The sequence below is a fragment of the Portunus trituberculatus genome, chromosome 18, assembly GCF_017591435.1.
Source record: "Portunus trituberculatus isolate SZX2019 chromosome 18, ASM1759143v1, whole genome shotgun sequence".
NCBI classification, from domain to species: domain Eukaryota; kingdom Metazoa; phylum Arthropoda; class Malacostraca; order Decapoda; family Portunidae; genus Portunus; species Portunus trituberculatus.
The window spans coordinates 23,735,942-23,761,252 of NC_059272.1; the positions used below are offsets into that span (position 1 = coordinate 23,735,942).

The 25,311-nt window shown below is 41.5% G+C and overlaps 1 protein-coding gene across 7 annotated transcripts in view; it reads right to left on the reverse strand.

The window, feature by feature from the left end:
- LOC123505428 (discoidin domain-containing receptor 2-like) overlaps positions 1-25,311 on the reverse strand; it is a 633,236-nt gene that overhangs the window by 63,688 nt on the left and 544,237 nt on the right. For all 7 annotated transcript variants that reach the window (XM_045256693.1, XM_045256694.1, XM_045256695.1 and 4 more), the window contains one exon: positions 18,961-19,195. In XM_045256693.1, coding sequence (XP_045112628.1) covers positions 18,961-19,195 — 235 coding nt within the window. The remainder of the gene's footprint in view (positions 1-18,960; positions 19,196-25,311) is intronic.

Genomic DNA, 25,311 nt, shown 5'->3' on the forward strand with positions numbered 1-25,311 from the left:
ACACATCGTTATTATTCTCTTCCACTTCTCATACACCACCAGCGCCACCACCACTACCACCTATGCACCGTTGCGCCGCCATAAGCCTCACCGCCCATTAGCAGAGACTTGTAAACAATTATCACGGCGTAACGATAGAGAAAGAAAAGTGTAGGGCGTTGTTCCCATCAATTAGGAGGTGAAAGAAAGGGAGTGAAAAGCTTTGCGATGAAAAAAGTATCGCTGGAGGAGGAGAAAGAGACAAAAAAAAAAAGATGATGAGGTTATTCCCAGCCCTCTTGTCTTCAGTTTTGCCTCTTCACCTATTATCTACCTCGTCCTTTTTACTTTCTTGTCTTCGCTTCTTCCCAATTATCTCTTTCTCTTTCTCTTTTCGTTCCCCCGTGTATTTTCATCATTTATTCTTCTTACACTATTCACCATTTTTTTTTCTATTTTCCTTGTTAACTATTCTCTAAAGTTCTCCTCCATTTTATTCTTATCTAAACTTAACGCTCATTTGTTTTCCTCCTTTCCTCAACTTTTCTTACAACATCCACATCAGATTTTCCTCCTTACTCCTTCCCCCTTTCTTTTTCATTCGTATTTCTCTGGTTTTTGGTCTTTCCTCTCCGTTCTCCATTCACTTCAATGCACTTTTACTACCTCCAATCCCTATATCACCAGTTTTCCTTGAGATCACCATACCGAGTTCCCATCTCTCCAATTCTTTCTCCTCCTCCTAAAATGTTCCTTTTCAACCTCCTTCCCTTTCCAACCCAAAAAGTTTTCTCCCTGACACTTCCATTCCTTATCTTCCTGACACCACCCATATCACCCACGTGTCTTCCATATATTCCCTCCATTCCTTAAAACTATGCACTCTGATACTAACCACAAACTATATTTCCAGACCCCCCCCTACACCATATCCCCATTCCATAGCCTCCACTTCCTCCACTATATCACCTGTGTTCATCCCTAGTGTGACTCCCTCCCTCCCCCCGCACACACAACCTTTTCCCCCTATTTCCCTGGGGACAAGTTCTACTCCAGCCAACCCAGGAGAGTGTGTAGAGGGGCGTATAGGTGTAATAATGGAGGGTGAGAGGGGGAGGAGTGTAGGAGGAAGGAAGATGGAAGAAGGGAAGGTAGTCACGATGGATGGATGAAGGGGAGGAAGAATGAGACACGAAACAAATAGTGTGTGTGTGTGTGTGTGTGTGTGTGTGTGTGTGTCGGGACCAAATACAAACACTTGACTCTTAAGGTCTAAAATTACGTGATCATCAGCACCACTCTCTCTTTCTCTCTTTCTCTCTCTCTCTCTCTCTCTCTCTCTCTCTCTCTCTCTCTCTCTCACATTACATCCTTTTATCTTTGTCTCTCGGTATGTCTCTTTACTTCATTAGGTTTTATGGCTCGTGTATCTCATTTTTCATATCAACTTTCCTTCTCCCATTTCCATGCTCTCTCTCTCTCTCTCTCTCTCTCTCTCTCTCTCTCTCTCTCTCTCTCTCTCTCTCTCTCTCTCTCTCTCCCTTCTTCCTTCATCTTCCTGCTCCTCGCCACATTAGCTTCCCGTGTCCCAATTTCCTGAAAATAAATGTCTCTTCCTCTATACACTCCCCCTCTATACCTTTTTTCCCTCCCTCCCTTCCTCTTCCCCTCCATTTCTCTGTCTCTGTCTCTCACCCTAAAAGCTCCCCCGTCACACAGCAAACCCTCGAAAAATGGAGACACAAAAAGTATAATAAGGTTTTCAATATTTTGTTCAGACTTAAATGCACTTTTCTTATTGGGATGACACTGTTATGAAATGTATAGTGTCACTTGTTCCTTTCTTCTTTTTTTTATTCTATTAATTTTTTTCCTTTTTTCTTAAGATATAATGACAGATATTAGTTTCCAATCTTTTTTTTTTTTTTTTGCTAATACTTTTGTTCCTCTTGTATACTTCCTTACAATACCAACTTTCTCATCATTCACGTTCCTCTTTTTCCTGTAGTTCTTGCTGATATTCTTAATTATAATACAAATAGATAATCGAGAAAACTTTTCCTTCTCTTCCTTTTTATCCTTGAGTTCTTGTCCCTGTTATTTATTTCGACAGTTTGAATGGACGAGGCTTTTATCATCTCATGTACTTCATATTCTCGCTGTTTTCTTTATTTTTACACGTATAGATCACCCACCAATATTTATCCTTCTTTTCTTCCTCTTCGTCGTTGAGTTCTTGTCCTTGTTCTCCACTTGACACTTTGAGTAGTCCATCGAGACCTTCTGTTCCCCCCTCCCTGAACACCTCGAAGGGATCTTTAGACGCACCTACGGTTATTTATCAGCAAGACCTTCCTTCCTGCATACCTGCGTCCCTCGCCGATCGCCCGGAAGGAGGAGCTACGAGAGGAAAGAAGGACAGCGTGTAGGAAAGAAGTAGTGCAAAGGGGAAGAAGAAGGATGGTATAGGAGGAGGAAAGGAGGAAGTGAGGAAACGTGAAGAATGATGAGAAGGAAAGGAAGAGGAAAGGAAAGGAGAGAATGTGTGTGAAAGAGAGAGAGAGAGAGAGAGAGAGAGAGAGAGAGAGAGAGAGAGAGAGAGAGAGAGAGAGAGAGAGAGAGAGAGAGAGAGAGAGAGAGAGAGAGAGAGAGAGAGAGAGAGAGAGAGAGAGAGAGAGAGAGAGAGAGAGAGAGAGAGAGAGAGAACCTAAGAAAACCAAATCAAGAAAGAGGGAAAATAAAGAATAAGGAAAAAGAAAAGAAAAGTAAGAGTGTGGGAAAGAGTGGGAGGAGAGGGAGTGAGGGAAGGTCAAATGGGCAAGTCCTGTAACTCTCTAGCCTTCTACCTTCCTTTATATTCCTTTATTTTTTGAGGTGGCCAGTCTTCCCCCTCGCAGATCGCATTAAAGAGGGAAGAGGAAAAAGGGGAATACATATGCAATAGGACACAAAGAACAGAGAAAGAGAAACAAGAAGAAAATAAGAAAAAAACGTAGATATATAACATTGTAATACTAGAAAAAAAAACACATCAAACTAAGGAAAATGTTAAAAGTAGGAAGAGGGAAAATGAAAGGGAAGTACAGGAAGAGACTCAATAAAAGCATAAATACAGAGCAGATGGAAAATGGAAATATCAAAAGAAAAGAAAAGTTCAACACGGGAAAATAAAATACGAAAGGTGAGAAAGATGAATAAAAAAAAAAGAAAATAAAAAGTTCATATCTCTTTAACAGAAAACGTGCATCATTTATGACAAACTAAACAAAAATGAAACTCAAAGACACATTTCCTTGTTTTAAAGCGTCATAAATAAATAAAAATAAATTTCTTTGTTTTTCTCGCAAGAAAAAAAAAAGAAAAAGAAATGCTCAGCAATATTTTAAAACCAACTCCTCCACGAAAGAAAAAAAAAAGGTGTAGGCCTAAGCAGCGCCCCTCGTGTGTGTGTGTGTGTGTGTGTGTGTGTGTGTGTGTGTGTGTGTGTGTGTGTGTGTGTGTGTGTGTGTGTGTGTGTGTGTGTGTGTGTGTGTGTGTGTGTGTTGTTAAGTGTTATGCATGGCCACATAATAAAAAAAAAGTATGGTTATTGATATACATACATTAAGATATATTGAAAGTGAACGAACAATTACAATATGCATACAAACAGCTATACATAAATCTCTCTCTCTCTCTCTCTCTCTCTCTCTTTGCCAGTGTTATGTATGTATTCTGGTACACATACACATACTCGTACATACAAACATACATACAGCGAGCAGTGTGACAGATGTCCAAGATAAGGTGGCGGGGATATTGGAGAGGCAGAATCTGGGAACGATATCACAACTCTACCACGACTACCGCCACTGATACTACCACTACTACTAACACTTCTACCACCACCATCACCACCAGGAACACTACACACATAACACCAGTACCACCACCACAAACGTTGCCACCACAGCTACTAACACCAATACCAACACTAGCACCACCACAACATCACCATTACAAACACCTCCACCACTATTACCAATACAACCCCACTACATACACCATCACCATCACCACCACTATTATACCACCACCAACCCTTCCCTCACCGTCACCCTACACCCACCATCACCAAACTATTGTAATGAGACCCACTGCGGTTGCTCGCTCTCTTAAGCCGATTACGGAGCTCCTTCCAAAGATTTGATTTATAAAAACCTTTAAAAGCACATCAAGTCAACAGGGGAGGAGGAGCGGCGGGCGGCAGGGGGTCGGGAGCCACCGCTGCGCCTGGGGTCGACAATAGCCCTTCCAGCCTCCCCCTCTAGCTTCCTATTGCTCTGCCCTGCGGGAACACGAGAGTAAACTGCGGTCTCCTCGGCTTTCCCTAAGTTGTGTTTAATGGGAGGTGTGTAATAGATTGTGGTGGGCCTTGCAAGACAGCGAGGAGAAGGAGGAGGAGGAGGAGGAGGAGGAGGAGGAGGAGGAGGAGGAGGAGGAGAGGAGGAAATAGGAAGAGTGGAAGCGGGAGTATGGAGAACGAGAATGAGAGAGAGGAGGAAACAAGAGTAGAACAAGGGAAGGGGAGGGGATGGGGCCAGGAGGAAGTGGAGGGGGAATAACAATGGTGGTTGTAGTGGGCCAAGTGGTGATAATGGTGGTGATTGACATTGTTGTTGTTTGTTGTTGTTGTTGTGCTGATGCTGGAGGAGGAGGAGGAGGAGGAGATGGTGGAAAGGCCAGGAGAAGATTCTGAATGGCTGGGCGTAAGATCCCGTAATTTGTGTTTATTTTTTACATTTTCTTTACATATCCTTCACTTTTCCTGCATTATCTCTACTTGACTGCTTCATGATGCATATTTACCAGTATTGGCTTGGCTTATGATGTATATTTACAAGTATTGTCTTGCTTCATGATGCATATTTACAAGTATTGTCTTGGGTCATGATGCATATTTACCAGTATTATCTTATCTGTATCGTATTGCAGTAGCTTCCTGAATAAATTAGAGGCATCGGGGAAGAGATTGAGTCTTTTCAACTCTACAATACTCGTCCCTTCATCCCTCTTATGAGTAGAAATTCCCAGCGTGTATTAAAAGCAATGAAAGAGCGAGGCAAAGGAACATCTTGTTATATTTGAGTCTTACACACGAACAGGGCGGAGAAAATTACTGGCATCAAGGTTTGGGATGAGAAGAAAACAGGACCTTAAAATTGAGACTTTTCTTACTTAGGAGAGATGAAGATAGGTAGCAGATATAGTCGGTAAGAACAGCGTATGGGTCTGTTCATTGTTCCATTCTGTTTTACACATCATAATGCCCTTTAGTTATACAATAGTGGAGTAAACAGAGGTAGCAAATAACAACAAAGCCAAGTACGTATGCAAACGTTGTATAGATCCCTTCACTACTCTCTCCTATAGTCCACACTTACTCAACGTCCGCCCTGTTTCCCTTAGTGATATTGCAGTGGAGTAAATAGAGGCAGCAAACGACAGACAACCAAGTAGGGATTCCATGATTAATTCCTGAGTGAGCACAAAAGCGTTCACTGCCAATGACTGACTGAAAACCAATCAGGGGTGAGGCTCGAGGCATTCAGTGGGCCACCGCATCTCCTGTAATGGGAACGATATCGCTGTTGCTGACTCTGATGTAGGAGGGGCGGTAACAATAACAGCTGCAGCATCAGTGGTGGCAGTGACAGTGGTAGCAGCAGTAGTAGTAGTAGTAGTAGTAGTAGTAGTAGTAGTAGTAGTAGTAGTAGCAATAGTAGTAGTAAAAGTAGTAGTTGTTGTTGCTATTCAAGAGAAGTGTTGCTGTTTATACCACAACAGCAGCAACAGCAGCAGTAACAACAATGGCAGCGTCACAGGCAGCAATGATGATGGTATTAATAGCACTGGCTGTTCTCTTAATAGCGGCACAAATAGCAGCATTAGTATGATCATTAGTATTGCCAACGAGGCGGGTGGCACCTCAGAGGACTCTCCTGCCTCGACCCACGCCTCCGTCAGGTAACAAGGACCTAATCAGCGGCTCTTCATGTTTTAGAGAGCAGCTCAGGGAAAGCCACGCCCTGCCAGCCTCAAGCCTCTCTATTTCCCGGGAGTGTGAAAGAGGGGTAGAGGAGATAGATTTGGAGGGAAGATAAGAAGTAAAAGGGAGAAGAAAAAGGAAGGGAGATAAGGCATAGAACGAGCGAGAAAGGGAAGGGAAGGAATGCGCTAGAAGAATATCCAGAAAGTTAAAATAAAGGTAAGAGGAATATAATTTTATAGATGGAGTTGAAGGAAAAAAAAAAAGCTGAATGATGAAGGTTGTGACTGGAAATAATTGGTAAATAACTTTAAAAAAATAAATATGGGATAACACGATACAACGTACATATGAAAATGGAAATATAAACAAAATATATAGCTAAGTAAAATAAAAAAAAAAACACGGCATCTAACAAAAAACTGCTTAAGATATAATTACCAAACCCACATTATCTTAACTAGAAAAAAAAAATTAAACCCAAACCATTAGACGAGATGACACCCTAAACACAATAAATCCTACTACAATTACAAAAAAAAAGCTAATTATATCTCAATTTAATTATTCATAACCTATCACCTCTTGTACCTTTTTTTTATCTTGGCCTCCTACTTGCTCTGTTCCCCCTCGTGGTGTGGCGGAGAATGAATGGTTAATATTGGGTGTTTAATTGGCTTTATCTATAATTAATGAGTGTCAGTGGCTGGTCCTTCCTTGTGCCACATCGCCCCATGATTTAATTAAACACTGGAGAGAGAGAGAGAGAGAGAGAGAGAGAGAGAGAGAGAGAGAGAGAGAGAGAGAGAGAGAGAGAGAGAGAGAGAGAGAGAGAGAGAGAGAGAGAGAGAGAGAGAGAGAGAGAGAGAGAGAGATATTCATACTGACACAGATAAAGATAGGAAGATTGATTGCTAGATATGTGTAGAAAGATAAATAGATAGATATTCAAATGGGCAAACACCTACATGTGCAAAAAATATAAATGAATAGATAAAAAAATATAATATAGACAGAGACACACGCATGGATACTGGATAAGAAGAGATATACAGACGGATACTATACGAAACAAGGATTGATACATATACAGTACACCAAGTAAAAAAAAAAACAAGAAATAAATAAAATGAAATAACAAAAGGCAGACAAACATAAACATAACCAAGAACCGAAAATCAATTACACTTTATCTAATAACACATGTAGAAGAGAGATCTTCCTCCCAATTCTTCCCTGGCATTTTTAAACACTCTCCTTTCCTCTCTCTTTTTCCCTCCCCTTTTCAATTCCTTCCCCTACTCTACTCTACCTTTTCCTCCCAACACCTCACGCTCGGGATGGACACGTTGCTCACCTGACAGGTAGAAAGGACAGGTGAGACTAATATATTTCCTGATAATCTGTCACATGAGAAGATTTATTGGTTGACATATTACTTGGTGCCGTCAAGATTACCTCCATCATCCGTCCTCCCCGTGCCACCTGGGTCATCTCTCTCCCTGCCAGCTTCCCCAGTACCCTGCCATCACGCGGGGAATCTTTAATCTTAGTTCCTGTCGGTTTCTCATGCGGCAGAATGGTGCGTGAGAGGCAAGGAGGCAGGGAAAGGAGGAGGGGAGGGAGGAAAGGTGTGTGTGTGTGTGTGTGTGTGTGTGTGTGTGTGTGTGTGTGTGTGTGTGTGTGTGTGTGTGTGTGTGTGTGTGTGTGTGTGTGAAAAGGACTACATAATGGAAGAGAAAAATGTTTTGCCAGAGTTGACATGAGAAGTGAGAGGTGAGGGAGTTTCGAGAGGAGAACAGTATGTGTGTGCAAGGAAGAGTGAGAGAGAGAATGCGAGGGAGAATGAGGAAGTAGGTTCAGCTGGTGGATAAGTGCTGGTGGCAGAAAGGCAACGGGATGTTGTTTCTAAGCCCTTCACTTTCCTTTTATTCCCAGACTTGAGTATGTGAAGTATGTTACCTGGTCTCTCTTTCTCTATTTATCTGTTTACATGTCTGTGCGTCAGTCGATCTATCTATCTTTCTGATGTAAGTGTATATATCCCTCTTCCTATCAACCAACACTCCCTCGCTATTTCTGCCTGCACGCATTACAGAGGAAACTGAATACAAATACGTCAACAAAAAACGGTCTTTCTCTCGCTCCTCCACCATCCGGATCAGGAGAGGAGCAGCGGAAAGGGAGTCACGGCGGGAGAACAATTGCCGGCCAACAATGGATGAGAAACAAAAGGCTTATGGCCGTGGGTGGCGATACTGGGGCGAGGAAATGAGTGGCTTCACGCGTTATTCAGCCTGACCGCTTTAACTGGAATGCTGTCAGTTTTTTCTTGTTGCATCAATGCTACTCACACCTACCCATGCGTACATGTACATACACACACACACACGCACATGCACGCACACACCCCCATACACATAAGCTTTTCTTCTACACACACACACACACACACACACACACACACACACACGAAACAACCAATTTTTTTACTTTAACATATTCACCACAAGACATTTCCCTTTCCAGGTGCAATAACAAAAGCAAGGCAAGATATACGACTATTTTCACCAAGACACCACTCCGCCGCCGCTGCTTCTGCTCGTCTTCCTCACCTTCCGCGGCGGCGCTCCTGTCACCCGCTGAGCAAATACCTAGGCGATGTCTATTTAATCAGATAATCGAGGCAAACAGACATTCGGCTCCTCACGCTACTTCCGAGTCACTCCTTGCCGATTCTGACTATGATGTTCCCTTTTCTTCCTCCTAATGCTCCTCGTTTTCCTCTTCCTAGGGTGAGAGGGCGTCAGTAACTAGGAATTGAGCATCTTGGAAGAGGGAGAGATTTGACGTGGGGAAGACGTAAGGTAATATTATGAAGTGAGGAATGGAAGAGGGAAAAGAGGGAGAGATAAAGAGATGAGGGTGTGATAGAGGCGACGAGGAGGAGAAGGAGGAAGAGATGCGTGAGGCTTGAAACACTTTGAGGCGGAGGAGGAGGAGGATGGGCGAGGAGGAGGAGGAGGAGGAAAAGGACGGAAAGGAGGAAGAAGGAGATGAGAGGAGGAACAAGAAGACGGGAGAGAAGATGGAGGAAAATGATGATGGTTAGGAGGAGAAGGTAGGAAAAGCAGGAAGAGAAGAGAGACAAGAAGATGAGAGATAAGATGAAGGATGAAAATGATGATGCTTAGGAGGAGGAGGAGAAGGAGGAAGTGAAGAAAGGAGAAGAGAAGGATAAACAGGATTACGTAAAGGGAATATCAAAACCAAATACCAGAAAAATAATCTAGAATAAGATCAAATGCTGAATAACATACGATGAACAACCAACGTTAAGAACAGAGCACCATAAAACAAGTGGACGAAGAAAGTGTATAATAGGAAGAGAAAGGAACAGAGAGAACAACGGCAGAGAGAACAGGCCCGGTGTAGAACATATACTTACAATAAAAACAAATGGAGGGAAAGAAGCTGGATGGGAAAAGAAAGAGATGGAGAAGGATAAAAAAAAATGGTATGAAGAACACATCTGCAATAAAATATCTGGTGGGAAAGGAAGAGGAAGCAGATGAAGGGAAGCGAAGATAGGGAAATACGGAGCCTATGAGGAAGAAGCCTGAGTGAAAAGGGAGGTTTGTGTTATCCGTCATAATGCAGATGACGCAGACAAATACAAGTGCTAAGAGGGTTTGGAAGAGCGTCAAGAACAACACACACAGGAGGAACCAAGATGAATACCCTACGCACTGAAGGAAAGAAAAAAAAAAAATAAAGAAAAGAATATTAAGATGATAAATGAAGATGTGAATGAATGAATAGTTGACATTATTTCTACAGTATTTGATCATTATTTTCTTTTCTCCTTCCTATTGTCCGAGAGGGAAGGAAGTGAGGAAAGGTAATTGATTAACTATGACTGAACTTTTGACTCGGAAAATTAATTCATTAATTCGTTCGTCGCTGTCACACCACATTATTCTTAGAGAGGCGAAGCTCAAACTGCGCCTTCACTCTTTCATCGCTCGACATATCTTACAATTCTCCAAAAGCATGTTAAATATTTCTGTAGTCTAGAAAATGCTACACCTTAGTGTCCTTGCTCTAAACTGTCCATGCAAACTGAAGATTCCTAATGCTCTGAATTATGCCAAAATACAACCATAACAATAAAACAGATAAGGAAGTGAGATAAAGAGGTCAGTTAAGGAACAAGGTGCGTTACGAGAGGTGGACAAAAAAAAGAAAAATGATGTAGCAAGGGAGGGATATGTTGGTTGAGGAATGATAAATTATTCTATTATCTGAAGAAATAACATGCCTGTTTATCTTTACCAAAGCGAATCTTACACCAGTTGTGAGAAGAGGCAGCGAGTGGGGCAGACAGGTGAGAAGACGACGGGGATGATAAATTGGGAAATTCAGGTGTGTGGAAGCATGAAACACCTGAACAAGACACACCAGATCATACACACACACACACACACACACACACACACACACACACACACACACACACAAACGCAGAAGAGGAAGACCGTGGAAGCGAGTCGGGTAAGAGTGAGAGGGGCAGTTGTTCATTTCACACAGTTTGTTTAAAATGGTGCAAGTTTTAGACATATTATATGGGCGGGACACAGGTGCGTTGGGGGAAGACTCTGATGTAAAAAAAAACACGACAGTCTTTGGACCATATTCTGAGACACTTCCAATGACACACCTCCATTACATGCAAGAGGTTCAAGTTGAGAATAAACCATCGCATCGCGTCTCTATGCAATCGTCATTAGCATTAACTTTGTAAAGATTGATTGATTTTTCTAGATACGGGAAAGCCATATTATGATTAGAACGCATCTACTCATAATATTCATTCATTTTGCTCATTATTTTTCCTACTCTTCCTTCATGCTTTAATGGTACTCACTAAATGAAATGTCTTCTCTTCCCTCTTCCCTCCTCCACTTCCCTCTCTTTCCCATCCTTCTGCTCCTACTTCCCCTTACCCTCTTTCGCTATACCACTCTTCAATAAAAGTTGACGGAATATTAATGAAAAGGAGAGAGAGAGAGAGAGAGAGAGAGAGAGAGAGAGAGAGAGAGAGAGAGAGAGAGAGAGAGAGAGAGAGAGAGAGAGAGAGAGAGAGAGAGAGAGAGAGAGAGAGAGAGAGAGCAATACAAAGAAAACCTGAGAGAAAGAACCATATGGAGGAAGAGATAAATTGAGAAAAAAAAAAGAAAAGGAAAAAGGAATGTGAGAGAGGGACAAAAACCAACACTCTCTGTAAAATCTTTCCCTGCTTCAAGGAAATTTTTGAGGACATTTCTGTGTCTGAACCCCTTGTCCTTATTACCACACGCACACACACACACACACACACACACACACACACACACACGTTTCTCGCTCATCTGATGTGGAAAAAAACGTTTTGTATATTATTTTTTTTTCCTCTGAGCAGCAAGTACATACACGACATTCTCTTATTTCCTTCCATTCCTCTTTTATTTCCCTTTCTTAAGTCTCCTTTGTTCCCTTGCCTTTGTTTTTTTTTTTTACCTTGTTTATTCTATAGTGTTTTGTATTGCAGTGGTGGTGTTAATCGTAAGAATAATGCAGTAATGATGGTGGCGGTGGTGGTGGTAGTAGTAATGGTGAAGATGCCCTCGTTAAAGACTAATTAATCATCTGGTATCCATTCCTTGTCTAGAATAATCTAATGAACAGGTCACTAAGCAAATAATCACTCAGATTCGAAATCATTGAAAAAAAAAAAAAAAAAAACTGGGACCATTTAAACGCTAGAAAATGGGTGATAGAAATTGAAGACATACAGCGACAGAAGACGTGAAAAAAACAGAGGTAGAGAGAAAGTAAGGGAGGAGGAGAGAGAGGGAGAGAGGGAGAGAGAGGGAGAGCAAAGGAGGGGATGAGAAGGCCGTAATCTACCTCCTCCCTCCATCCAAGCTTTCGATCAGGTAGTGCCGACGCCTGTAGCTAATGTATTCCAAAAGGATTATTCTTACGTGCAAAAACAACCCGGAGAGCTTAAGTCGAAGGCTCCAATCTGGCCGTAGGCATCCCGGGGGCGGCGAGGGATGGGGCGCAGGAAAAACAAGACTAATCCAAGGAGGAGGAAGATGACGATGGAAGCAGCAACAGGAGGAGGAGGAGGAGGAGGAGGAGGAGGAGGAGGAGGAGGAGGAGGAGGAGGAGGAGGAGGAAAAGGAGAAGAAGGAGAAGAAGGAGGAGGAGGACGCGGCAGGTAAAGCGAAAAAAAGTACGATGATATAGAAAAGGAAAAGAACATTATATATATATATATATATATATATATATATATATATATATATATATATATATATATATATATATATATATATATATATATATATATATATATATATATATATATATATATATATATATATATATATATATATATATATATATATATATATATATATATATATATATATATATATATATATATATATATATATATATATATATATATAAGAAACAGACGTATCTAATTTGTAGTACCGATATGCGGCAATTTTTTTCCAGCATCTAAGGAAATAATGCAGATGTAAAACGCAGGAAAGCAGCATCAGTTAACGTCCCTCCCCACTCTTGCTCTCCCGCTCCCCACCTGCCTCCCTCAGCCCCGCCAACAAACTCGTCTTCGTGCTGAACTTTTCGCGGGGATTTCAGTTTCTTGGTGTCACAATCCCACAAAAGTCTTGCTATCAAGAAGTTTGTCTTGTTTTTGTGGTCATAAATACGTCATGATGCGTGAGGCTTGAATTAACACTGGAAGGTCACCAAGGTCACCTCGATGCATGTTCACCAACACAGTAATGCCTATCAACACATCTAGCCTCCATTTTCTCTTTTATTAAACGAAAGCTTTCATCACAATCCAAAAACCATTTTCGTTATAATGCATTTAATGTTCATTAGTGTCGACGTATTACCGAATTAAGGTTGCTGTCAGGGAAAAACAAATCTACCAGACTACATAACCATAAGCTCACTCTTTAAAACTTTAGTCTAACCATCGCATCACTTTCCATCACTGTGACGTTTCCATCAGAATATTTGCGATCGCGTAATTTGAAGAAACCGAAGATTTTTACCTTTATAGAGCTCTTTCATTCCTTTTATTCCATTTTTCTACTGAACTTATTTTTACCATTGGGCTTCCCTTCCTTCCACAGAAAAACAGAAAAGAGCATAAGAAAACAGACCGAGGCTACAAGAACCCATCAGCCTTACACGTGGCAGTAAGAAAACAACAAACCATGAACACCCGCACACCAGGATGCAGCCAAAAGTCACACCAGGTCAGTGAGATGATTCTAAACAACCCCAAGTCATTACGAATCCCAACACAAAGACACAAATGGATACTTCCACGTCTATTCTTATCCCAGGTGTGTGACGCAGAGCAGGGGGAGAAAGGCCACAAGGGATAGAACCCAAAGATACAGAGGAGGCAGGAGGGGAGGAGGGAGAAGGAGGAGGCGGAAAAGGAGGAGGGTAAAGGAAAATGGCAAAGAGCTTTCGGTTTCCACGTATAAAATTTCTCGGTAGCGCCATCCAATACAGAGCGGGAGGAGAGCATTCCTGGAGCATTTTTACCTCTGCATCTTCCTCTATACCTTGCCTGCCTTCAGTACCCCTTGAAAGTGCCACAGAGGAATCTCTCTCTCTCTCTCTCTCTCTCTCTCTCTCTCTCTCTCTCTCTCTACGAAAGCCGTATGAGAAACCTATCCCTCGAGGTGAAAGCTCTGTTGGGGTAGGGAAGGGTGGAATGGGAGAGGGCGAAGGACCCAGGCAAGATACCGCCAAACAAAAGAGCATCACGGTGGCTGTTTGAAGACGGCCGGATCCCTTGGTTTAGGGTCGGATATCCTCTAAATTAGTTCAGGTCTCCCGGGGTGACGCGAGGCGGGGAGACACGGGGAACGGGGATCTAAAAGGACAGAGAGAGAGAGAGAGAGAGAGAGAGAGAGAGAGAGAGAGAGAGAGAGAGAGAGAGAGAGAGAGAGAGAGAGAGAGAGAGAGAGAGAGAGAGAGAGAGAGAGAGAGAGAGAGAGAGAGAGAGAGAGAGAGAGAGAGAGAGAGAGAGAGAGAGAGAGAGAGAGAGAGAGAGAGAGAGAGAGAGAGAGAGAGAGAGAGAGAAAGAGAGAGAGAGAGAGAGAGTTGGAGGAGGAAAGCTAGAAGGGGAATCAAAAAGAAATTCTAAGAGATAGAAAAGAACGGAAGAAGGAAAAGAGGAGTAGAGAAAGCGAATTGAGGAATGGAGAGAGAGAGAGAGAGAGAGAGAGAGAGAGAGAGAGAGAGAGAGAGAGAGAGAGAGAGAGAGAGAGAGAGAGAGAGAGAGAGAGAGAGAGAGAGAGAACGAGCGTGTCCTCAAGGCATCCCGCAGAAGAAAATATTTTGTAAACCCGCGTCCCGTTCCCGAGTTTGATGCTGTCCTGCAAAATTCTGGAGGAGGTCATTTCTGCGGAAGGGGCGAGTTTAGGCTTGTTTTCCAGACCCGCGATTCGGCTGGACCACCACGTGAACATTTTGGAACCTTGGGGGAGTAGCTGGTTATTATTCAAGGATAAGAAAGACGAGAGAGAGAGAGAGAGAGAGAGAGAGAGAGAGAGAGAGAGAGAGAGAGAGAGAGAGAGAGAGAGAGAGAGAGAGAGAGAGAGAGAGAGAGAGTTATAGCATTATCATTTCAGTACATCCTAAATGGAGATACATGGCCCCTGATCTACCTTTTCTCAATGTCCCTTTCAGTCACACAACTGGCCCTCTATTCCCATCGCCCCATCCCAACCCTGTCTACCCGTCCCCGATTCCGTCTCCCTTCTCGTCCCACTCCTGTCCCGTCCCTTCTCGTGTCGCTCGCCCCTCCAAGGTTCCCGTCATTTCTCAATCATGAATTATTCAAGCCAGATGACATTAGGCTGAGGGGAGGGTCTCCTTTTTGCTGAGCCGCGTGTCAGAATGATAACCACAGGACGATGGTATACACACACACACACACACACACACACACACACACACACACACACACACACACACACACACACACACACACACACACACACACACACACACACACACACACACACACACACACACACACACACACACATAAATTGAGAGACAAATAGACAAACAGATGAAGTGACGTACAAAAAGATGGAACTCGTGAAAAGTACATTTACAAAAATTGCTGGAAAAATCATATTACCCAAAACTTAAAAACAATTACACAATAGAGAAGCCATCCTTATCAGTAATACACACACACACACACACACACACACACACACACACACACACCACTCGAAGCACATGCACACGGTGAAAGACAAAATGTAGCGTTGGAATTAATGTATTTTGCTCCATTTCGTCCACCTCTCAGACGCGCAGATGAGGGAGTGTTGGTTCGGAAATGTGCCTTTGTTTGTATATTAAAGGATTACCTTAATACACATTTTTGCAGGTGATGAAGGGGAAGCTGGCAAATCTTATAAGCTCCCTATAAATCATGAATGACAAGGTGCGAGGATGGGGAGAAGGAAGGAAGGAAGGAAAGGAAGCAAAATATGACAACAAAAGATAACTCAGAGACACTTGCTATGATTCAAACTTCGAAATATTAAGAAAAAAAAAGAGATAAGATTAATATAGTAGATAAGATAAGGATACTACAATAAAGAAAATAGAAATAATAAGAGGAACTTAGAATTTCTTCCTTTGTGTTTCATTCTTTTCCCTCTAGTTCTTAGTCTTCTGGAGTTTGTTCTTCTTTTGTGTTTCTTTGATCCTCCCTTGAATTCCTCTGAGTGACACCCGATGTTTCTTCTTCCTCTGTGTTCGATTGTTCCTCCCTGGAGAGCCTTCGCAAATCTTCCAGTGTTTGTCCTTCCCTTGTGTTCCGGTGTGTTCCCAAGTCACAATACAAGGACACGAGTCTTGCTCCTCACGTCACTCTGAACTGGAACATTCCCCGCCACGAAATACATGTGGAAGATTGATGCCTTGGGTTCACTTCCTTGGTTTTTAAAAGTTTTCTACTCGTCTCCCGTGACCACCACTTCCTCTCTCACAACTTGTTCGATTCTGCTTTTCTTTCCTTCTTTCTTTTCTTCTCCGTCTTCTTCTCCTTCAGTTAGTTTTCCTCTTCTTTATTCTCCTCACGGTACTCCACGCAAACATTTCAACACTACAGACGCTCCTATTCCTCCTCCTACTCCTCCTCCTCCTCCTCTTCCTCCTCTTCCTCCTCTTACTCTTTTTTTTCATACTCTTAATTTTCTCTTACTTTTTTTCTTTTCCTTTCCTCCTATTCTACTCGTTCATTTTTCAATAAATTTTCATACATTCATTCTCTCTCTCTCTCTTTCATTATCACTAAAATCGCCAGTACTTGTAATATATGTCTCACGTCCTCATACTTTTCGCTTCTTCTGCTCATCGTCCTTTTAATCTTCCGCTTTACTCCTCTTCCTCCTACTCTTTCTCTGTATCTTCTTTCTCATATTTCACAATTACTATTATTTTCATTTCTCCATATCCTGTCTTCATCTCCTCCTCCACTTCTCCATTTCCTTAGTTCTATTGCTACAACTACCAGAACCACCACTACCACCAGCAGCCACCAGCACCACCACCATCAGCCACAACAACAGCCTTTATTAACAAGCAGGGGGAAAGCAGGCAGGGGAAAGCAGGTAATGAAACATGGCTTGCATCTTGCACAGTTTCCTCTCGCGATGCAACCTCCAATGACCCTTAGTGAAAGTTTGGTTCCCGCGCACACCAGCACAAAAGTTTCCCTGTTTCCCTGAGTCACGAACATTCATTAGCGGGACCTTAATTTCCAGTCTGATTAAAATTAACTCCATCAAGGTGTGAGGTGAAGGAGGGGAGTTTCGGGAGTAGCTTCCTCAGGTGGCTTTCTTGATTATCCGAGTTCAAAAGATGTGATGGTGTTTTCTTTATCTGAGTTGAAAAGAAGTGATGGTGTTCTTTCCTTTCTTTTATTGTATACTTGGTTGGATGTTTTGTCTTTTTTCTTGATTTTTATTTGCAGTAGCTTCCTTATGTTGGTTTCTCAATTAGAGTTCAAAGTATATGTTATTCTAATTCATCTGTTGTAGTTCAGGAGGGTTTGTTCTTTTCTTGATTTTTCATTGGTTTAATTTTCTTTGGCGGTCTTCTGTCAGTCCCATTTCCATCTGTCTTTAACCCCTTCAGTGATGGGACGCATTAGTTAAGTTTTATGTATGATTAAACGGTTTATTGACATTAGAAAGGGTCAATGGAGGTCAGACGATTTATGCACACAGTCTTCACTATTTTAGTCCCCACATAAGTTTCTTAAGCTGTGTAAAATCACCAAATAGTAAGCAGAAAAAAATATGAAAACGTGTCATGGTACTGAAGGGATTCAAATTTTCTTTCATTTTAATATATTTCCAGTTATTTTCTTCTTCCTCACTTCTTAACTTCACTTTGTCTTATTCCTTTTGATCATTCTTCCATGTCCTCAAGTCTACCAATCCCATTTTCCTCCTTATTCCTTTGTTCCCTTGCTTAATATTTTTCTCAGCCATTCTATTCCTCCTTACTTCTTCATTCAATTTCATCGTATTGTATTTTATTACTCTTCCATTCTGTCCTCAATTTTCTCAATTATATTTTTTTCTTTATTCCTTCGTTCCACTTCGTCCCACTCCCTTTGATCATCCTCCCTTTCCTTCAATTCTTCCTCCTGTTCATGCGCATCATCTTCATCATTTTCCCTCATCCTCTTCCGCAAAATAAGATAGACGGTATTTTCTCATTTTCCTTTTTTTTTCTCCACTACCTTCACCTAATCATACTCTTTTGATCTTCCATCCTTTCTTCCTTTCATTCCATCACATCCTCCTGCTCGATTTTCCTGCTCCTTCCACAGAACACTTGAGAATGTAGGAGAGTAATGTGTAGCGTGCAGTGGTGAGTGTGTTATTGGAGCAAACATTCAATTACTCTGAGTTCCTGAGTCAACCTGATTATATCCCCCTCTCTCTCTCTCTCTCTCTCTCTCTCTCTCTCTCTCTCTCTCTCTCTCTCTCTCTCTCTCTCTCTCTCTTTCTCTCTCTCTCTCCCTCTCTCTGTGTGTGTGTGTGTGTGTGTGTGTGTGTGTGTGTGACAAGTGTGTACGTACGTGCCAAAAAGTGGGAGTAAGGTCATTCCACCTTAATAGTCGAGAAGGAGGAAGAAGAGGAGGAGAAGGAGGAGGAGGAGGAGAAGGAGGAGGAGGAGGAGGAGGAGGAGGAGGAGGAGGAGGAGGAGGAGGAGGAGGAGGAGGAGGAGGAGGAATGTAATCAAAATCTATAATACCTTTTTTACCTTTACATTTAAGAGCTTTACCTCAAAACGATTCCAGGAATAATACACAATTAAGCTTTTTTCCCATGGTTTGTTTTTGGCGTCTCACTAGTGCAACATTGAATCGACGGTTAACAAAGCAACTGAAAACACACCCGAAAGGTAACCCCATTCACCCATTACGCCCTACTTACGGTATATTCTGGTTATGTTATTTTTTCATCTTTCATCGTAATTTTGTTGATTTATCTGATGGTTAAAAACACACGAACACAAGAGAAGGTACTGGAAGCCCTCTTTGTATACTGCACATATCCACCTACAATCTCTGTTCATAAATGTATCATGTAATGTATTAAAATCACCTTGCTCTCCTCATGCTGAATAAAAGACAACTTGGAGCATAATAAGAGGTTGATTTTGTGTTTAAACATATGCATTAAAAAAAAAAAAAACCATAGAATAAAACTAGTGTCTAAAAACATTAGTCACGCATAAAAATGAAATAAAATCAGACTTAGAACACATATACATAGATCTGGAGTTAACTGCACAACACTCACCTTGTCTCCATTCCATCGCTTGTAGGTGTACCAGGAGTTGATACCCGGCCGCCAGTACTCCAGCGTGTAGCTCTCCGCGTACTCCTTCCCCTCGCCGTTCCCGAAGCGACCTTGACTCTCCGTGGCCGAGATCACGTGAGTCTTCTTCAGGTCAATCTCGAGGAACTGCTTTGGGCTTTTGCCTCCCACCATCCCGCGAGGACACCAGGCGCCCCCTTGCACCTCCTTGTTCAGTCTGCAGAGGAGGAAGTGAAGATGGTTAACCCCTTCAGTACCATGACGTGTTTTCATATTAATTCTGCTTTTCATTTTGTAATTTCATACAGCTTGGGAAAAAGTCATTTGGAGATTAAAATAGTGAAGACTCTGGCCATTAATCTTCTGACCTCCATAGCTTTCATAATGTAAATAGAATCGTCTAATCTTACCAAAATCTAACGGTAAAAATGTGACCTAGTACTGAAGGGGTCAAGATGAGATGCTGTGGAGATGATGGGGATCAATGAATGTTAGAAAGAAGAACATGGGAAGAAGGAACGCTGCGTGAAAATATTTAGGGATGAAAGGAATGTTTACTATACGTACAGGGGAGTCTGTGGATTTGTGAATGTTATGTGGAGTTATGTGGGGGGTTCGTGGATGTTAAGCAGGAGTATCGAAGGAATAGTTATGTAGAGATAGAGTAAAGACAGTGGATACAGAAGTAGAAGAATGAATCGTGAAGTTGTGAGGTGATTACATGATGGTGGGAGGAGAAAGGAGTAGTAAGAAAGAAGTTTATGGAGAAAGGTAATTGTAAAGAAGTGAAGGTTGTGTGAAGGAAAAAGAGATTAAGGAGAAGCAGGAAAGAGTAAGGGATTGCGTGGATGTAGGATACAGTGCTAGAAAAATAATATACAAAAATCTGCTGGAAAGAGAGATGACAAGGAGACGAGGCGAGACGAGATGATGACGAGTAATTGCGATTTAATGAGGACGCTAAGAAAAAACAATAAAAATGGAAAGAAAAGTGGCATTAGAAAAAAGGACCATGTCAAGGATTAGAAAGGAAGAAAACAAGAATGAAGTGATGAAATGAAAAAAAATATATAATACATGGAAGTTAAGAAAAAAAAAAACATTGAAACCGTAAATAAGAAAAGACTAAAGTTGGAGAGACTAAGAGAGAATTATTTAGTGAGGGGTGAGAAAAAGTTGACAATCTAAAAATACACCTGATAAAAACAGGAGACTGTGAGGGAAAATGAAAAAAAGGAGGTGAAAGAGGGATCTGTGAGGCAAATAAAGAGAGCAGAGCCTCAAGCTAGGTATAGACAAGGAGGAAGAGTAGAGACAGAAGGAGAGAGAGAGAGAGAGAGAGGGAGAGGAGCTTTTGAGTGACAAGAGGACGTGGTGAAAGAAGAGAGGAGGAGCTTGTGAGGAAAAGTACGTAGATGTGGCAGGGATAAGAGAGACTAAAAAGGCTCGATGAGAGAAGGAAGAGAAGGGAGGAAGGACGGGGAGTGAAGAAATGGTGATGAGAGTAAAAAGCGTCAACAGAAAATTCTAATCTTATTGATAAAAGCAGCCGTGAAAAAAAGAAAAACTTGAAAAAAAAAACGTAAATCCATCTGTCTGTCTGTCTGTCTGTCTGTCGCTCTCTGGTATTACTCCCCAAACAGAGAGACGTCAAATGTCCCCGGGCTTCCCTCGTCAATCCCTCGGGAGTGTGGAGAAAATCCCATCCATTAAATGTGAGAGGCGACGCTCCAAAAATATTCCTGCAGGGAGAGGGGCCGACAGGGTGGCGCCATCTGTGGACATATTATGGAACTAATTTCGGCAACGATGACGCCAATATGGTAATTTTCCGAGGCGCTTCTAAAGGGCGAGGGCGTCCTTCATACGCTTTTATATAAAAAAGAACAAAAAAGAAAATTGGAAAGGGGCTGGTGGTGGTGGTAGTGAAAGCTGCGTATGAGAGGATGCCGGAAGGGAAGCGAAGGGATAGAGGGAAGGAAAGGGAAAAAGGATGGAGATGTGAGGGAATGATAGAGAAGCAAGGAAATGCGAAATAATAAACGAAGCAGAAAAAAAAGAAAAGGTGGGAAAACAGAAACGAATCAGACAAAAGTGAGGGAATGTAAAATAACAGAAAAATAGAAAGGAAATCATAAGAATAATGTGAAGATAAAGAAAAAAAAGTGGATATGAAAAGAAAACGTGAAGAAACAGTAAACGGAGGGCGAAAAAAAAATAAAAACGACACGAAGGAGAAACACAAAATAAAGAAAAAGTGAAATATTATGAAAAGGAAGAGTAAGGAAAAGAGAAATATAGAGGATGCCAAAGAACATAACAGCAAGTAATAGATATGAAATAAAAGGAAAGAGAAATGAAAGAAAATGGAAGGGAAAGCCGAAACAAAAAACAGAAAAGAAAATCGGAGGCAAATATAAGAAAAAAGAAAATGGGAATGAGGTGATGAGAAGAGAAAAAAATAAAAGAAAAGATCACAGAGAAGTAAAAGAACACACTGAAAAATAGAAAAGGGATGATAGAAAAAAATGGAGACTTTATCATACGGGTTTGACTGAAGTGTGTGGATTAGAGAAAGAGAGAGAAAAAAAAAAAAAGTTACTGGTTGCCGGCAAAGAGAAGGATAAGTGAGTGAAGTGTGCCTCTTGAAAGCATACTCCTTCCTCTCTCTCTCTCTCTCTCTCTCTCTCTCTCTCTCTCTCTCTCTCTCTCTCTCTTTCTCTCTCTCAGCCCTGCTATCATGACTAACCATCGAATATCTGTCTACATTCCCGTATTTACCGATTCATTTTAGAATTTCAAGCCCACAAAACAACACAGGATCAATATAAAACCATTATGATCTCTTTTACAGCGGCCATTCATCCTCGTGCCAAACCATTGCTACGTATGCTTTGTTGTTCTTATTCACTTTAATACCCGTACATCCCACCCTCTTTAATGAAATGCTTCCTGGTCATTTTATGTTCATCTTTATAAATAGATCTTCCTGTCTGCCCCCTTCCCTTCCTCTCCTATTTCGCTTCCTTGTTCCTCTTTCTCTTCCGCCTCTCACACTTAAAGGACAAGGAAGCAAGGGCGCAAACAAATGCATGGCGCTGACATATTGGTCGCCAGACCTGAACGAGGTCGACAATCAAGTCTAATTCCAATAGTTTTCGGTATTTGGACAATGAAAATTCAATAACATGACAAATATTTTCTCATCGGAATTAATCTATAACGAAATCTGATAAATTAGCCGTGATTAATTCGAATCAACGGGGTAATCCGCCATTAAACAAGGGAAAAATAAATGTACATGCATTGTGCCCGGATCAGCTGGGAACGGACGGACGGACGGACGGACGAACGGACGGGCGGGCAGGTTGGAGGTGTGAGCTGTACATGCTACATACTCTCCATGACCCAGGAGCTGACATCAATGCAGTATTTCAGCGTTTTATGAAGAGTGGAATGCGTGATATGCAAAACGTTCGTCATGTTAAAATACAGAACAAATTTAGTCTTCCTGGGAAGTATTTTAAAGTCTTTGGTATAGGTTTTGGTCTATATTTTATTCACTTTACGTATCTTCTTTTATTACCATTATTATTATCATTATTATTACTATTATTATTATTATTATTATTATTATTATTATTATTATTATCTTTTTTTCTTGGCACCACGATTGCAACAAAGAAGATTTGAAATATAAGTAAAAGATTAGTCACTGATATTATAATTTCCGTCAGACTCCAACCATTATAAATGCAACAATGCTTCTGTACAATCAAACAGGGCAAAGATGCAACCTTTATATCATGAAAACACGTACACAGACTTACCAATTATTTTTCACGCGAGTAGTTCCCTATCGCTTACTGCCAAGAAACACGAAGCTCTAATTTACTCCCGAGTCTAGCAGAAAAAAAGAAGAGTACGCTGAGTGAAATTGCGAGGAAAAGAAATATGAAACTATAAAGAGATCCTAAGGCACCGTAGCTGACGTGACCTGTTAGACAGAAAGAAATAGAGAAAAAAGTACAAAAATATATGAAATTGTAAGTTATGGTGGTATAAAAACAGAAAAAACAGCAATATTGCTAGGCTTTATAATATATATATAGTATATATATATATATATATATATATATATATATATATATATATATATATATATATATATATATATATATATACAAAAAAAAACAAAAAACATAGCGTGTATGACGTTTTATCCACTCTGATATATTCAATGTTTACTGATGAAAAGCGTGTGTTGTTTTAATTCCACAGCAAATGTTGTGGTTTCTCATTACCCTGCACCCTAATTTTGTTCCCTCCCTGCCAACTCCCCAACCACCACCAGTACCACCCTTCCCTTCCTGTCTCCCTCTCTGTTCACCATACATGCGTACTGTCCTCACCCTCACCCCTCCTACTCCCTTTCATCCGTCCACCACTCAGCACAGCAATACTTCTCCCTCTTCTATTCCAGTCCATGTCAGTTCAGCAATCCACCACACCAATACATTATATATTTGTAAAAAAAAAAAAAAAAAAAACATCCTTCACGTTCATAATTTAATATTTCAGCTCCGTTTCTATTAATACAGACTTAAATTCTCCATCAAGAATATTTAGTTTATTTTTTCCACCTCCATTTCTGCTTAGAGAGACTTCACCTCTTCATCTTTTTCTTTCTAACCACTAAGAACATTCCGAGTTTAGATTTCAGGTTATACAGAAAAGAACTCTTATAAAAAATAATCCACCGTTCTCCTCCTTCACATTATAAACATTCAGACTTAAACTCTTCCACTTGGATCCTCCTAGAGTCGAATCCCACTCAGCACTGTCCCCTAACAAAGTAAGTCACCCAAAGCCCACTCGTCCCTCTCGCCACTTCTTCCCACTCGACTGTCCGCACAGGCCACCGCCACATAATGGAATCATACGCTGTGAGTTTCATCGCTAATGAAATATGGATTATGTAAATTAGTATTGGAATATTGATGGGAGAGCGTGGGGAGCAATCTGTGCGTGGCAATACTCAGTGTACTCGTGTTGCGACGTGCTGGTGGTGGTGGTGATGATGGTGGTGGTCGTGGTGGTGTTTGGATGGCTTTGTGATGTAGCAGTAGTAGTGGTGGTGGTGGTGGCGGTGGTGCATTTGTGATCTGTTGGTTTGTATGGATTATTGGTGTGTGGGAGAGAGGGTTGTGTGATGTGGTGTGTGGTGTTGTGTGCTTTACGTGTTGAAATGTGGTGTTGGAAGAAGTGGTGTGGTATGATAAGGTTTAGATAAGGTATGTGTGTATGTGTGTGTGTGTGTGTGTGTGTGTGTGTGTGTGTGTGTGTCTGTGTGTGTGTAATTCACTGTTTGATCTGCTGCAGTCTCTGACGAGACAGCCAGACGTTACCCTACGGAACGAGCTCAGAGCTCATTATTTCCGATCTTGGGATAGGTCTGAGACCAGGCACACACCACACACCGGGACAACAAGGTCACAACTCCTCGATTTACATCTACTCACTGCCAGGTGAACAGGGGCTACACGTGAAAGGAGACACACCCAAATATCTCCACCCGGCCGGGGAATCGAACCCCGGTCATCTGGCTTGTGAAGCCAGCGCTCTAACCACTGAGCTACCGGGCCGTGTGTGTGTGTGTGTGTGTGTGTGTGTGTGTGTGTGTGTGTGTGTGTGTGTGTGTGTGTGTGTGTGAGTATATGTGAGAGAGGTATATAAGGATACAGAATTATACAATGTTATAAAATGTGACCAAGTGGAGACGTAAACTTGTGACTAATAAACATAACGTAAAACCATGTGTACTTGTAAATTCCTCACTATATTTTTACTGGGTATAGAAGAACGATCAATCCTATACTAACAACAAAGAAAATAAATGTACATAAAACAATATACATGAATTCTTAAGTTAACCCAAATACATACCCGGCTTATATATCAATGTTCACTAAAGGATGACAAAGTATGCAAACCCAGTTTAAGAATACATATATACATACTCAGCTAGATGGAATAATAGTAATCGAGACATGCACAGCGGAGGACAAATGACGGCAGAGAGCGAGCATGAGTCAGCTGGCGAGGAAGGAGGACAAGGAAGACAAGGAGGACAAGGAGGGAGGTTCGAACTCGACACACCAGAACCCAACACACATTCCTGAGTATATTTATGGTCATTTATGCCATGCTCTCCTTCACTCTCCTTCCTTCCTTCCTTCCTTCGGCGGTCTTATGTGCTGAGGGACGCGCGAAAATACACACACACACACACACACACACACACACACACACACGTCCGTAACTTTCATGCCA